The following is a 12,638-nucleotide window of genomic DNA, read 5'->3' on the forward strand; positions in this document are numbered from 1 at the left end:
AATTTAAGGCGATTTCCTCTCTTCCTGTCACTAAAGGCTTTGCAGAAGAGACTGACCCCCACCCCACTAAAAACCTCCTTTCAGGTCATTGTAGAGAGCAATGAGGTCCCCCCTGAGCCTCCCCTTCTCCAGACTCAACAAGCCCAGTTCCCTCAGCCGTCCCTCAGCAGACATGTTTTCCAGAGCCTTCCCCAGCTCCGTTCCCTTCTCTGGACACGCTCCAGCCCCTCAAGGGCCTTTTGGCACTGAGGGGCCAGAACTGGACACAGCACTCCAGGTGGGGCCTCCCCAGTGCCCAGCACAGAGGGGCAATCAGTTCTCTGCTCCTGCTGGCCACACTCTTCTCCACAAAGGCCACCATGCCCTTGGCCTTCTTGCCCCCCTGGGCACACTCTGCCTCATATCCAGCCGCTGTCAAGCAGCACCCCCAAGTCCCTTCCTGCTGAGCAGCTCTCCAGCCCCTCTGCCCCCAGCCTGGAGCGTTCCAGGGGGTTGTTGGGAGCCAAGGGCAGGCCCTGACACTTGGCCTTATTGATCCAGCCTGTCCAGATCCAAGAGCTGGAGGCAGATCTACAGATGGGGTAGCATTACAACCATGGATGTACCAGCAAGGACATGGTGGAAACTCATGGAACCAAGGACCATTGTGACCCTGCAGGGCCTTCTGGAGCCAAAGGAGCCCTGGCACACTGTGGAATCTTATGGAATAAAGGCAGCAGTGTCATCCTGGGAAAACTCCTGGAATTCAGGGCCCATTGTGACACTGCAGGTTCCCACGGAACAAAAGGAACCCTGGGACGCTGCAGAAACTCTTGGAACCAAGGGACCATTGGGACATTGAGGGGGATGATGGAATCAGGAGTCCATTGGGACAATCCAGGGCCTCATGAAATCAAAGGAATTCTGCGACACTGTCCAACCTCCTGGAATCAAGGGTTCCTGCTGACATGTGTGTCCTCCTGGAACCAAGGGAGCCCGGAGATATTTCTGAACCTCCTAGAATCCAGGGGCCATTGGGACCCTGCAGAACCTCCTGCATTCCAGTGGTCCTTGTGAAACTGCAGGCTCTCCTGGAACCCAAGGATTCCTGGAACACTGCAGAGCTCACGGAACCAAGGGGTCACTGTCCCACTGCAGCTCCTTCTGAAGCACAAGGGACCCTGGGACAATGGGAAATCTTTGAGAATCCAAAGGGCATTTTGGGACTGCAGGGCCTCGTGGAACTACAGGAACCTTTGGAGACTGGGGAGGCTCATGGAATCCAGGGGCCATTGTGACATGTGGGGCCTCCTGGAACCAAAAGAACCCTGAGAATTTATGTGGGAACAACATAAGGCAGCAGCAGCTGCATTCAGTTAATCAGGATCCAAAAGGAGTGTTTTGGCCTTGACTGGTGTTTTCCATCCAGAGAGTGCTGTTTGCCAAAGTGGAAACCACTTGGAACGCTCTGCATGGCAGCCTGTGTTTTTCTCTGGTGGCTGAACACAGCCAGCACATGAGGGGAGGGGAATGTGTGGGATCAGGGCACTGCTTTGGGGCCATGCTGGGAATTCCGGTGGACTAAAAGATAAAGCCCAGGTGCTGTTTCCAAAGGAACCCCAATGACAGGGGGACACCGGAAAGATGGGCGGACAAGTCCTGAAATGGAACTCTGTGTGTGCAGCCTCATTTTCTCCTTCAGTGCCCACAGGAGAGAGGGTAAACAGTGGGGGTTGGGACCCCAAAACTGTTTGGGGGGGAAAATGGGGATTGAGGGGACAATGGGAAAGTGGGAGGAACAGGGAGAAGGGTGGAAAAGGAGGAATAGTCTGGCAGGTTCGACAGTCCCATGAGGGTCTTTGGGCTCAACTGGAGTTGCAATGGGGGGTGGCCCCCCTGAGGTCCCAACTTCCTGTGGGGTGCTGGGGGCTGCTGGATCCAATCTCAGCCTTGCATTATGAAAACTCTTTCAGTTTAGAGGAATTACAGAGGTGTGACTGAACCACTTTTGTCCCCAAGGTTTTAATAATGGCAAATCAGATCTATTGAGAGAAAGGAATTTATTTAGGGTTACAAACGATCAGACAAAAGACCTTCATCACAATTATTTACTGCACAATATACACACTAAAACTACCAGGAGTACAGGATAAGATAGGACAGTGCTCTACACTAAAGAAATTGTTGAAGCAATTCTACTCAAGCTGGCACAAAAGCAATAATTCCTAATTAGAGATGGATGGAACTCCCCCAGACCAACGCTCAGGGGGAGATCTCTGCTTTCAACCTCCAGCAGTGACCTTGGAGGGTCCCCAGCCAGGGCAGTAATCTCCACACTCCCCCCCCCAAAAAGGATTCTGTTGGAAGAAGCTGCCCCTGTGAAATGGGACTGGCCCTTTGTGGTCGAAAGGGATGGACTGACAGTCACTGGACTCCAGGGGTTGCCTCACTGTCAGGGGGTTCATTCGGGGTGGAAGCAGCAACCGAAGCTCTTCCCACAGTCAAGGCACTGGTGGGGCTTCCTTTACTGGTGGGTCCGTTGGTGTGAGGTCAAGTTAGACCTGTGGGTGAAGCTCTTCCCACACTCCCCACACTTGTAGGGCCTCTCCCCGGCCTCTCCCCGGTGTGGATGCGCCGGTGGGTGACGAGGTTGGAGTTCTGCTTGAAGCCCTTCCCGCAGTCGGTGCAGCGGAAGGGCCTCTCATCCGTGTGCGTCAGCTGGTGCACGAGGAGAGTTGAGCTGGTCTGAAACCTCTTCCCACATTCCAAGCACTTGTAGGGCCGTTCTCCAGTGTGGATGTGCTGGTGTTGGATCAGGTTGGAGTTCTGCTTGAAGCCCTTCCCGCAGTCAGTGCAGCGAAAGGGCCTCTCATCTGTGTGTGTCTGCTCATGCATGAGGAGATGTGAACTGGTCTTAAACCTCTTCCCGCATTCCATGCACTTGTACGGCTGCTCCCCAGTGTGGATGGCCTGGTGGGAAAACAGGTGGCACCTCCGGATGAAGGTCTGCCCACATTCCCCACACTTGTAGGGCCGTTCTCCCGTGTGGATGTGCTGGTGTTTGCGGAGACTGCTGCTGTACACAAAGCTCTTCCCACATTCCCCACACGTGTAGGGCCGTTCCTCAGTGTGGATGTGCTTGTGTTGGATCAAGATGGAGTTGCTCCGGAAGCTCTTCCCACATTCCCTACATGGGTAGTTCCCACATTCCCTACATGGGTAGGGATGTTCCCCAGTGTGGATCTGCTGGTGTCGGAGCAGGTGGGTGCTCTTCCTGAAGCTCTTCCCACATTCCAAGCATCTGAAGGGCTTCTCCCTGCTGGGAGACTGCTCAGGCACCACCAGCTCAGAGCTCCCCCTCAAGCTCCGGCCGCCTTCCCGGCACAGGCTGGCTCTTTCCTCCTCAGAGCACCCTGGGCTGGCTTTGGAGCCCCTCCTGCGGGGGGATCTCCGGCCCTTTTCCTCCCCGCTGCCTTCCTGCGCCGGGGAGCCCTTCAAAACGGCCTCTCCCACCAGGGTCTCACGGGGGGATTTGTCCTCCGTGCTCTCCCTCCTCAGCTCGGGGCCTGGGGCAGGAAGCAAGAAGGACAGGCAGGGGATTTGCCTCCGGCCCACAGGGAAGGCCAAGGACATCCCCCCAACTCCGGCCCCGGCAGGACGGCGGCGCCAGCGGGGTTGTCCTGCAGCCGGGGCCATGCTGGGCTGACAGAGCCAGCACAACACCCGCCCAAAGGGACACTGACTTCCTCCTCACCTGCCTGGGGGGCCCAAGGCATCTTCCTCTTCCTCGCAGCCTCCTCCTCCATCCGCCCAAGCTTTGGGAAGGACAAATCCTGATGGGGGGAAAACAAGGGCTGAGCGTGTTGGCTTGGGGGTTCCTCCTGCCCAAGTCCATCTCTAGAACTCACCAGGCATCCTGTGACCATAAAAACCTCCAAAACACTAAGATTCAGCCTAAAGAAACCCAAACCACCAAGATTCAGGCAAAAAACCCATCAGAAATAGCAAGACGACTTTTATCCCCCACAAACTGCAAAAAGTTGCGACTCAGGTAAAAAATATTCCAAATATGAAGATTAGTCCAAAACATCTCCCCCAGAAGTTACCCCTTCTCTGGTTTCCCCCCTATGGGGTACAGAGAGTCTCCCCTGTCTGGGATGCTGGGAGTTTTGGGGGTCCCAAGGGTCCCTTCTCTGACTCGCTTTCAGGTGCCACATTCCCTGATATTCCCCCTCTCCAGATTCTCCACTCTGTTATCCCAGGGATCCCAGGGGTCCCTGCTGTCCAGGCTTCCCCTTCTCCATGCTCCCCCTTTCAGGTTCCTGGGGGTCCCAGGGCTCCTCCCTCTCCGTGCTCCCCCCTCCAGGCTCCCGGGGGTCCCCCAGCTCCGCCATCTCCCCGCTCCGCCCTCCACACTCGGCAGCTCCCGGGCTCCACACCCACCCCCGGCACTCCCGGGGGGCCCAAACCCGCTGTGTCCCCCCCGCCGGCACCGGGCTGACAATGGAGCCGGCAGGGCCTGACCCAGCAAGACCAACCCCCACCATGGGGGGGACCCGCATCCCCCCACCCACCGCCGGGGCTCTGCCCCCAACCCAGCCTGGCACCCCCAAAAAACACCTCCTGCCCACCCCCAACAGCCCCCAAGGGCACAGCCCTGCACAAGGGCCGGCTGTGCCCAAGGCAACCAAACAGCCCCACAGGTGGGGGACACCAGAGGCTGCCCCAGGGCAACGAGAGCAGGGAGTGGATCGGGCCCCCCAACACGTGGGCAGGCTCTGGGTTCAGCCTGACCAGGGGCAATTTGGCACCAACAGCACGGCCCCGACCGCTGGCTCGGCACAGGGGGCCCGAGCTCCCCCCTCTCCAGGCTCTCAGGGCTCTCACAGCTCCCCCCTCTCTCCAGCCTCACCCACTCTCCAGGGTTCAAGGCAAGTAACCCTGTTCCTTGGCTCTCTCTCTGCCAGCTCAGTGTGGGGCACACGGGCTGGGGGTCCCTCCCAAGCCCCCCGGGCAGCCAGCGTTGGCTGGGGGGATGTGAGGGCTGGGCCTGCTCAGCACAGCCCCGGCCTCGTGCCCAGCGCCTCTTTCCTGCCCCACACAAGAGCTTCCCGGCCCCCCAGGGCTCCCCTGCTGCTGCCTCTGCTCCTGGCCCTGCCTTTGCTGCTCCCTTGGCTGGGGCAGCGGCTGCAGGGGGGGATGGCAGCAGCTTCAGCTCCACGGCACTTCCTGGGGGGAGCTCAGCCCGGGGGGACGGGCGGGGACCTGATGGGGATGGACAGGGGCCCAGCAGGGACAGCCAGGGCCTGCAGGGGAAGGCACAGGCACAACCTGGCCCCCCACACTGCCAGGGCTGTCTCTGCTCCTCCTTGCAGGCTCCGTGGCCAGGCACAGTTTGTGTTCCTGGGTGCCCACCATCTCAGCACTTGGAGACGCTCAAATCAGCGCCCGCAGCTCTGCAGCAAAGCCCCAGCTCACCTGGCACACAGGGGATGGACACAGCACCTGCTCGGGGATGGGCACCTTCACCTCTTCCCCACCACAGGGCTCTCCTTCCTCAGCAGCACCTCTGCCTTGCACTTATTCTCAGCCTCTCCTCAGGGACAGCTCTGGGCTCACCTCCGCGCCACTTCTCAGCCTCACCTCAGGGCCTGGGCTCAAGGACAGGAACCTGCAGGGAGGGGACATCAGGTGCAAGCTGAGGGCTGCCTGCTTGCACTGGCCTCTGGGCTTCTTTCTCCTTCTGCAACCAGCCCAGAACTCAGCCTGCTTTTCTAACACCACACATTTACAGACTAACCTTGGAGATAGATATGGACAGACATCTCTATCACCCTGGGGATGGAGCCTCAAGCATGTGCTGCCATAGGAATGGCAATCAGAGAATCACAGAATCAGCCACGTTGGAAAAGACCTTCAAGATCATCAAGTCCAACCCTGGATCCAACCCCACTGTGCTTCCCAGACCATGGCACTGATGCCACATCCACTCTCACCTTCAACACCTCCAGGGACGCTGACTCCACCCCCTCCCTGCCCAGCCCATTCCAAGGCCTGATTACTCTCTCAGCAAAAAATTGCTTCCTAATATCCAACCTAAACCTCCCCTGGCACAGCTCAAGACCCAGCCCTCTTGTCCTGCTGCTGCTTCCTGGCAGAACAGCCCCACCCCCACCTGGCTCCAACCTCCTGGCAGGGACTTGCAGACAGTCAGGAGGTCTCCCCTGAGCCTCCTCTTCTCCAGCCTCAACACCCCCAGCTCCCTCAGCCTCTCCTCACACCACTTGTGCTCCACTCCCTTCCCCAGCCTCGCTGCTCTTCTCTGCACCTGCTCCAGCCCCTCCAGGGCCTTCCTCAACTCAGGGCCCAGAGCTGGACACAGCACTCCAGGGGTGGCCTCACCAGCGCTCACTCCAGCCCAACAATCCCTTCCCTGCTCCTGCTGACACACTCTTCCTCACACAGGCCACCAGCCATTGGCCCTCTTGGCCACCTGGCCACACTCTGCCTCCTCTTCAGCTCCCTGTCCATCCCCACTCCCAGCTCCCTTTCTGCCTGCCTGCTCTCCAGACACTCTGGCCCCAGCCCGGGGGGCTGACGGGGCTTCTTGTGGCCAAAGGGCAGGACCCGGCCCTTGGCCTGCTGGAACCTCATCCCCTTGCAATCAGCCCATGGATCCAGCTGGGCCAGGTCCCTCTGCAGAGCCCTCCTGCCTTCCAGCACATCAACACACCCCCAGCTTGGTGTCACCTACACATTTGCTGATGAAATGCCTGGTTCTGCAGGAGCTGGAGATGCTCAAGGGGCAGCAGGACCAAGTCAGGGGCCTGGGAGGGCCTGGGGGGCTTTGGGGTATGGGAGGGTCCTGGGGGAGCTGGGGAGGGGCTTTGGGGATTGGGGGTATAAACCAGCACAGACCAGGACAGACCAGGACAGACCAGTACCTCCTCGCTGCTCCCCAGATCTCTCCTGGAGCTGGGCCACCTTGTCCTGGGACATCTGAGCCCCACCCAGTGCCCCCAGTACAGCCCAGTGCCCCCAGTACAGCCCACTGTGTTCCTGTCACAGGGTGCCGGGTGATCCCTCTTAGAGGGGGGTTTGAAGGGATTTGAGGTGGGGACTTGGGGAGATTTGGGGGGATCTGGGGGGGGGGGGGTTGGATGGGGATTTGGGGGGTTTTGAGGGGCTTTGTGTGAATTTGGGGGAGTTAAAAGGGTCTTGGGGGCATTGGGGGGTCAAAAGTATCTGGGGGGAAGGAGATTAAAGGAAAAAAAGGGGAGTTGGGGGACATTTGAGGGGGTTAATGGGGCCTAGAAGGGGAGAGGAGGGCCTGCACCAAGAGCAGGTGAGTCCTGAGATCCCCCTCGTGTCCCCAAGACCCTTTCGGTGTCCCCAGTTCCCCCCTTGGCATCCCCAATTCCACTGTCCCCAAACCCCATCCCTGATGTCCCCAACCCTCCATCTCACTCCAGGAGCCCCCCCTGGACCCTCTGACCAAAAACACTCCTCCCCCCCTCACAGAAAGGCCAAGGACATCTGGGGACATGTTGGGGACAGTTGGGGGGCTTTGGGGGGCACTGGGGGATTACTGGGGGATACTGGGACACACTGGGGGGAACCAGGGGGCACTGGGAGGACTGGGGGGTTACTGGGGGATTACCAGGACACACAGGGGGACACTGGCCGGTTACTGGGCCATACTGGGGGTTACTGGGTGCTCACTGCAGGATCACTGGGCCATCCTGGGGGGCAGTGGGAAGTCACTGGGACACACTGGCTGGTCACTGAGGGGGTTACTGGGCTATACTGAAGGTCACTGGGATATACTGGAGCACTGGGATCCCCTTACCCAGATGTGGTACATCCCCCTCCCCAGATTTTTGAGGGCACCAACAGGACCCCTCCCCTTGGAGCTGGGGGACCCCCTGAACCCACTGCTGGGCTTTAGGGGACCCCCGGGCCCCCTTCCCTCTGGGGTCTCTGTGTGCTGAGTGTTGGGGGTCTCTGAGGCTCAGGGGGGGAATTGGGATCCTCTTTCCTTGGGGTCAGTCCATCGACACAGAGACCCCATAAAATTTCCTCAAAACCCCTGAAATTCCCTCAGAAATCCACCTCTGGACCCATCCAAACCTCCTCAAGGACTCCTACAAATCCCCTCAGAGACCTAATTCCCCCTACCAAGACCCCCTAAACCCTCTCAGTGACCTGCAAAACCCACCTGGGACCCCGCAGGCCCTTTCAGGGACCTCAAAAACTCCCTCAGAGACACTCAAACCCGTTTGGGACTCCCGAAATCCCCCTAGAAACCTTCAAAACTGCTTCAAAGACCCTTCCCCAAAGCCCCCCAGGACCTCCCAATTCCCTCGGAGACTCCAAAACTCCCTCGGGGATTCCCAAACCCCTTCAGGGACCTTCAACCTCCCCCCTAAGTCACTTCACGACACCAAAGCTCCTCAGAGGCCCCCAAAACCTCCTCAGGGACCTCTAAAAGCCCCTAAGGGACCACAAAACCACAGAACAGCAGAAGAGCTTTCTGTAAAGGAAGGGAGCAAAGAATCTGAGAAGGGGGAGACCAAGGAAAAACTGAAGCAAAGCAATAAAATCATCCTGGCCCTTGCAGTTTTTCCTTCACCTTTTTCTCACTTTTCCCTTTTTTAGGGTTCTTTTTTTGGTTGGGTGGTTTTGAATTTTTTTTCCGAAGGAATTTCTCAGGAATCGAATCACCCTTCCGGGTTCTTGGGAGGCCTCCGGGCCCCGCGGCCCCCGAGAGGGTCCTCTGAACCTCCGAACCCCCCGCGCTAAACCCTCCCGAGCCCTCCGGCCTTCCCCACCCCCCCAGCCGCGCTCCCCGCAGCCCCCGAGGGGATCCCCAGACCCCGCTCTCCCGCACCCCCCGCCCGCACTCAGAGCTCACCGACCGACCCGCCGCCATCACCGATTCCCGGCAGCCAACGCGGCAGGGCCGGGGGCGGGGCTGCGGGGGCGTGGCCGCGCGCTGATTGGCTGCGGCGGCGTTCTCTGAGCGCGGTGCGCGCGCAGCCGGGACTCGGTGATGGCGGCGGGGCCTGCGGTTCGCTCTGAGCGCTGTGAGTCCCCCGGGGGGCTCGGGAGGGTTTAGCGGGGGGGTTCGGGGATAACCGAGGAGGTTTTGAGGGGTCCCTGAGGGAGTTCGGTGTCCTGAGGGGACTCAGGGGGTGGTTGAAGGTTCCCGAAGGGGTTTGGGGGTCTCTGAGGGGGTTTTGGTTTCTGAGGAGATTTGGGGGGTGCCAGGTGGGGTTTGGGGGTCTCTGAGGAGGTTTGGGGGTCCTGGCGGGACCTTTTAGGCAGTTTTGGGGTCTCTAGGGGGTTTACGGGGTCTTAGACGGTTTTGAGGGTCTCTGAAGAGGACTGGGGGGTCCCAGGTGGGTTTTGCGGGTCACTGAGACGGTTTAGAGGGTGCTGGGGAGGGATGAGGTCTCTGAGGGCATTTGAGGGGACCTCGAGTAGGTTTTGATGTGTCAAGGGGGAGATTTCAGGGGTTTTGAGGGCATTTTGGGGGGGTCCCCTTAAGCTCAGCAGTGGGGCTCATGGGGACCCCCAGCCCGAAAGGGGGGGGTCCTGGGGATGCCCCCCAAAATCGGGGGGGGGGGAAATGTGCCACATCCGGGTAAGGGGATCCCTAGACCCAAGTATATCCCAAGGACTTTTCAGTAACCCCCTCAGTGACCAGCCAGTGTGTCCCAGTGACCTCCCACTGCCCCCAGTATAGCCCAGTGAACCTGCAGTGAGCACCCAGTAACCCTCAGTATGGCCCAGTAACCTGCCAGTATCTCCCCATGTGTCCTGGTAATCTCCCAGTAACTCCCTAGTCCCTCCCAGTGCCCCCCAGTGTGTCCCAGTTCACCTCCAGTCCCTCCCAGTGCCCCCTGTTTCCCCCAGTGTATCCCAGTATCCTCCAGTAATCTCCCAGGGCCCTGCAAAGCCCCCCAACTGTCCCCAGTGTGTCCCCAGATGCCCTTGACCTTTCTGTGAGTGTGTGTGGGGGGGCGTTTTTTGTGGTCAGAGGGTCCAGGGGGGCTTCTGGGGTGAGATGGAGGGTTGGGGACATCAGGGATGGGGTTTGGGGACAGTGGGGAGGGGTTTGGGAACAGAGGAATTGGGGGTGTCAAGGGGGAAATTGGGGCTATGGAGAGGCCCTGGGGACATTGGAGACACCAGGGGGGTCTCGAGGTGTCAAGGGGGGAACTGGGGACACCAAGAGGGTCTTGTGGGACACCAGGGGGTGTCTCAGGACTCACCTGATCTTGGTGCAGCCCCTCCTCTGCCCGCCCAGGCCTCCTTAACCCCCCCCGAATGTCCCCTAACCCCCATTTTCCCTTTAATCCCCTCCCCCCATAGGTACCTCTGACTCCCCAATGTCCCCAAGACCTCTTTTAACTTCCCTAAAGGCACTCAAAACCCCCAAATCCCCATCCAAACTCCTCAGATCCCCCAAAATCTCCCACAGCCCCCCCTCAAATCCCTTCCAACCCCCCCAAAGAGGGATCACCCACACCCTGGGACAGGAACACAGTGGGCTGTACTGGGAGGGCACTGGGGGGGGCTCAGGTGTCCCAGGACAAGGTGGCCCAGCTCCAGGAGAGATCTGGGGAGCAGTGAGGAGGTACTGGTCTGTTCTGGTCTGTACTGGTCTGTCCTGGTTTGTACCCCCAATCCTCAAAGCCCCTCCCCAGCTCCCCCAGGACCCTCCCACACCCCAGAGCCCCCCAGGCCCCCCCAGGCCCCTGACTTGGTCCTGCTGCCCCTTGAGCATCTCCAGCTCCTGCAGAACCAGGCATTTCTTTGCTCCCCAAAGGGTCGTTCCCACACCCAGAATGGAATCTGGAGGCAGCAGGATGTGCACAGGGCTCCCATTTCCTACAGTGCAAAGGGGCTGCAGGGAATGATTCCCCTGCTCTTGCAAATCTGCCAAAACCTGCAGGGCACAGAAGGGGGAACTTCAGGAATTTGCTGGCCTTGGGAGTGGAGCTCACAGGGTATTGAGAGGAACATATCCCTCAAATACAATCTCTGTGCATACACAATAGCTGTCTGGACAGGCAGATAAAGCAATAATCAGATATATTCTGTATCATATATATGGCACATATTCTACAGAATCCATCCTTAGGTGTTGTATGATAGATCTGTAAGGTATTACACATAATAAGCAGTAATAAGGCAAGTGTCCTCCTTAGGGACACACACTTCAGAAGGGAACTTGCACTTGACCCCCCCTCTCTCTTCAGCTTCGAGCCACCCGGTGCCACAGAGGGGGACAGAGCTCCTGTGGAACATTCTATTCCACTGACACAGAGCAGGGAATAAACCCAAACTATTGCCTGGGTTTGTTCCCTGGGGGTCTCTGCAGCAGCAAGCACAGCCCCACACTGACTGCTCTGGGCTGTGCAGGCATTTGTGCTTCTGCCTGTCTCACACACACACACAGAGAAGTCAGGTTAGTGCTGCCCTCAGGAAACCCCCCCAGCCTTGGTCCAGCTAAAGCTGTGGAATTTGTCTTTGTTTCCCTTGGGTTCAGGGTCAGGCTGTGCCTGTGTCCAGCCCAGAGGCTCAGAAAAGCATTTCTCCTGTCCAGCCACTGCAATCTGCTGCTGCAGGCAGGACCCAGGCACTGGTGGCACTGGGAGTGAACAGCAGAGTGTTTCCAGGGGCTCTCTGAAGGAACACAAGTGTCCAAAGAAACCAGCACAAGTGTCCACAGAAGTCCCAGTCCTTCATCCCTGAATGAGCTCGTTCAGCCCAGGAAAATCTGTCTAAGTTTTATTTCCATGGAAGGAGGTTTTTCCCACTTTAACACCAGTTTAGTTCCAAACTGGTTTCTTCACTTCCTCCTCCCAATTCCCCTGAAGGACACTGACAGGGGCCATCGACACTGACAGGGATCACAGAGTTTGTCCCTTGGCCATACAGCTCCTGTTGTTTGGTAGCACAGGAGAGGTTAATTAGAGCCCAGGCTCCAATGCCAGGGTGTCCCTTGAAGACGAGCTAGAAATCAAACGACTTTCCTGTTGGGGGGTTAAATTCAGTCCCCACCACCTTTTTTTGGGCTGAATCTTCATATTTTGGAGTATTTTCTGGCTGAATCTCAACTTTTTGCAGTTTGGGGGGGCGAGGGTCTTCTTGCTATTTCTGAGGGGTTTTTTGTCTGAATCTCCTTGACTTGTTTTTTTCTGGGTTGAATCTTGGTGTTTTGGAGGTTTTTATGGATACAGGATGCCCGGTGAGTTCTAGAGATGGACTTGGGCAGGAGGAACCCCCAAGCCAACGCGCTCAGCCCTTGTTTCTCCCCCCATCAGGATTTGTCCTTCCCAAAGCTTGGGCGGATGGAGGAGGAGGCTGCGAGGAAGAGGAAGATGCCTTGGGCCCCCCAGGCAGGTGAGGAGGAAGTCAGTGTCCCTTTGGGCGGGTGTTGTGCTGGCTCTGTCAGCCCAGCATGGCCCCGGCTGCAGGACAACCCCGCTGGCGCCGCCGTCCTGCCGGGGCCGGAGTTGGGGGGATGTCCTTGGCCTTCCCTGTGGGCCGGAGGCAAATCCCCTGCCTGTCCTTCTTGCTTCCTGCCCCAGGCCCCGAGCTGAGGAGGGAGAGCGCGGAGGACAAATCCCCCCGTGAGACCCTGGTGG

General features: G+C 58.5%; 2 protein-coding genes and 1 pseudogene across 6 annotated transcripts in view; 1 reads left to right on the plus strand and 2 right to left on the minus strand.

Annotated features, from left to right (window-relative positions):
- Positions 1-9,326, minus strand: part of LOC127474909 (zinc finger protein with KRAB and SCAN domains 1-like) — an 81,606-nt gene extending 72,280 nt beyond the window's left edge. For 2 of the 5 annotated variants that reach the window (XM_051796236.1, XM_051796237.1), the window contains exons 1-2: positions 5,780-6,805; positions 5,458-5,650 (exon numbers count right to left, since the gene is read on the minus strand). The gene's annotated coding sequence lies outside the window, so the exon portion shown is untranslated. Of the gene's footprint in view, positions 1-5,457; positions 5,651-5,779; positions 6,806-8,897 lie in introns of those variants that run through there. The other 3 variants (XM_051796235.1, XM_051796234.1, XM_051796238.1) reach the window with 2 other exon arrangements.
- Positions 1-12,638, plus strand: part of LOC127474815 (zinc finger protein 208-like) — a 1,262,639-nt pseudogene that overhangs the window by 1,133,701 nt on the left and 116,300 nt on the right.
- LOC127474832 (zinc finger protein 345-like) overlaps positions 1-12,638 on the minus strand; it is a 61,028-nt gene that overhangs the window by 13,931 nt on the left and 34,459 nt on the right. The window contains exon 2 of the mRNA XM_051796135.1: positions 2,594-3,280. Within this exon, the coding sequence (XP_051652095.1) occupies positions 2,594-3,280 (687 nt within the window). The remainder of the gene's footprint in view (positions 1-2,593; positions 3,281-12,638) is intronic.

This window comes from Manacus candei, unplaced genomic scaffold (assembly GCF_025592945.1).
Source record: "Manacus candei isolate 608988 ecotype Guabito, Panama unplaced genomic scaffold, ASM2559294v1 h1tg000045l, whole genome shotgun sequence".
Classification (NCBI taxonomy): domain Eukaryota; kingdom Metazoa; phylum Chordata; class Aves; order Passeriformes; family Pipridae; genus Manacus; species Manacus candei.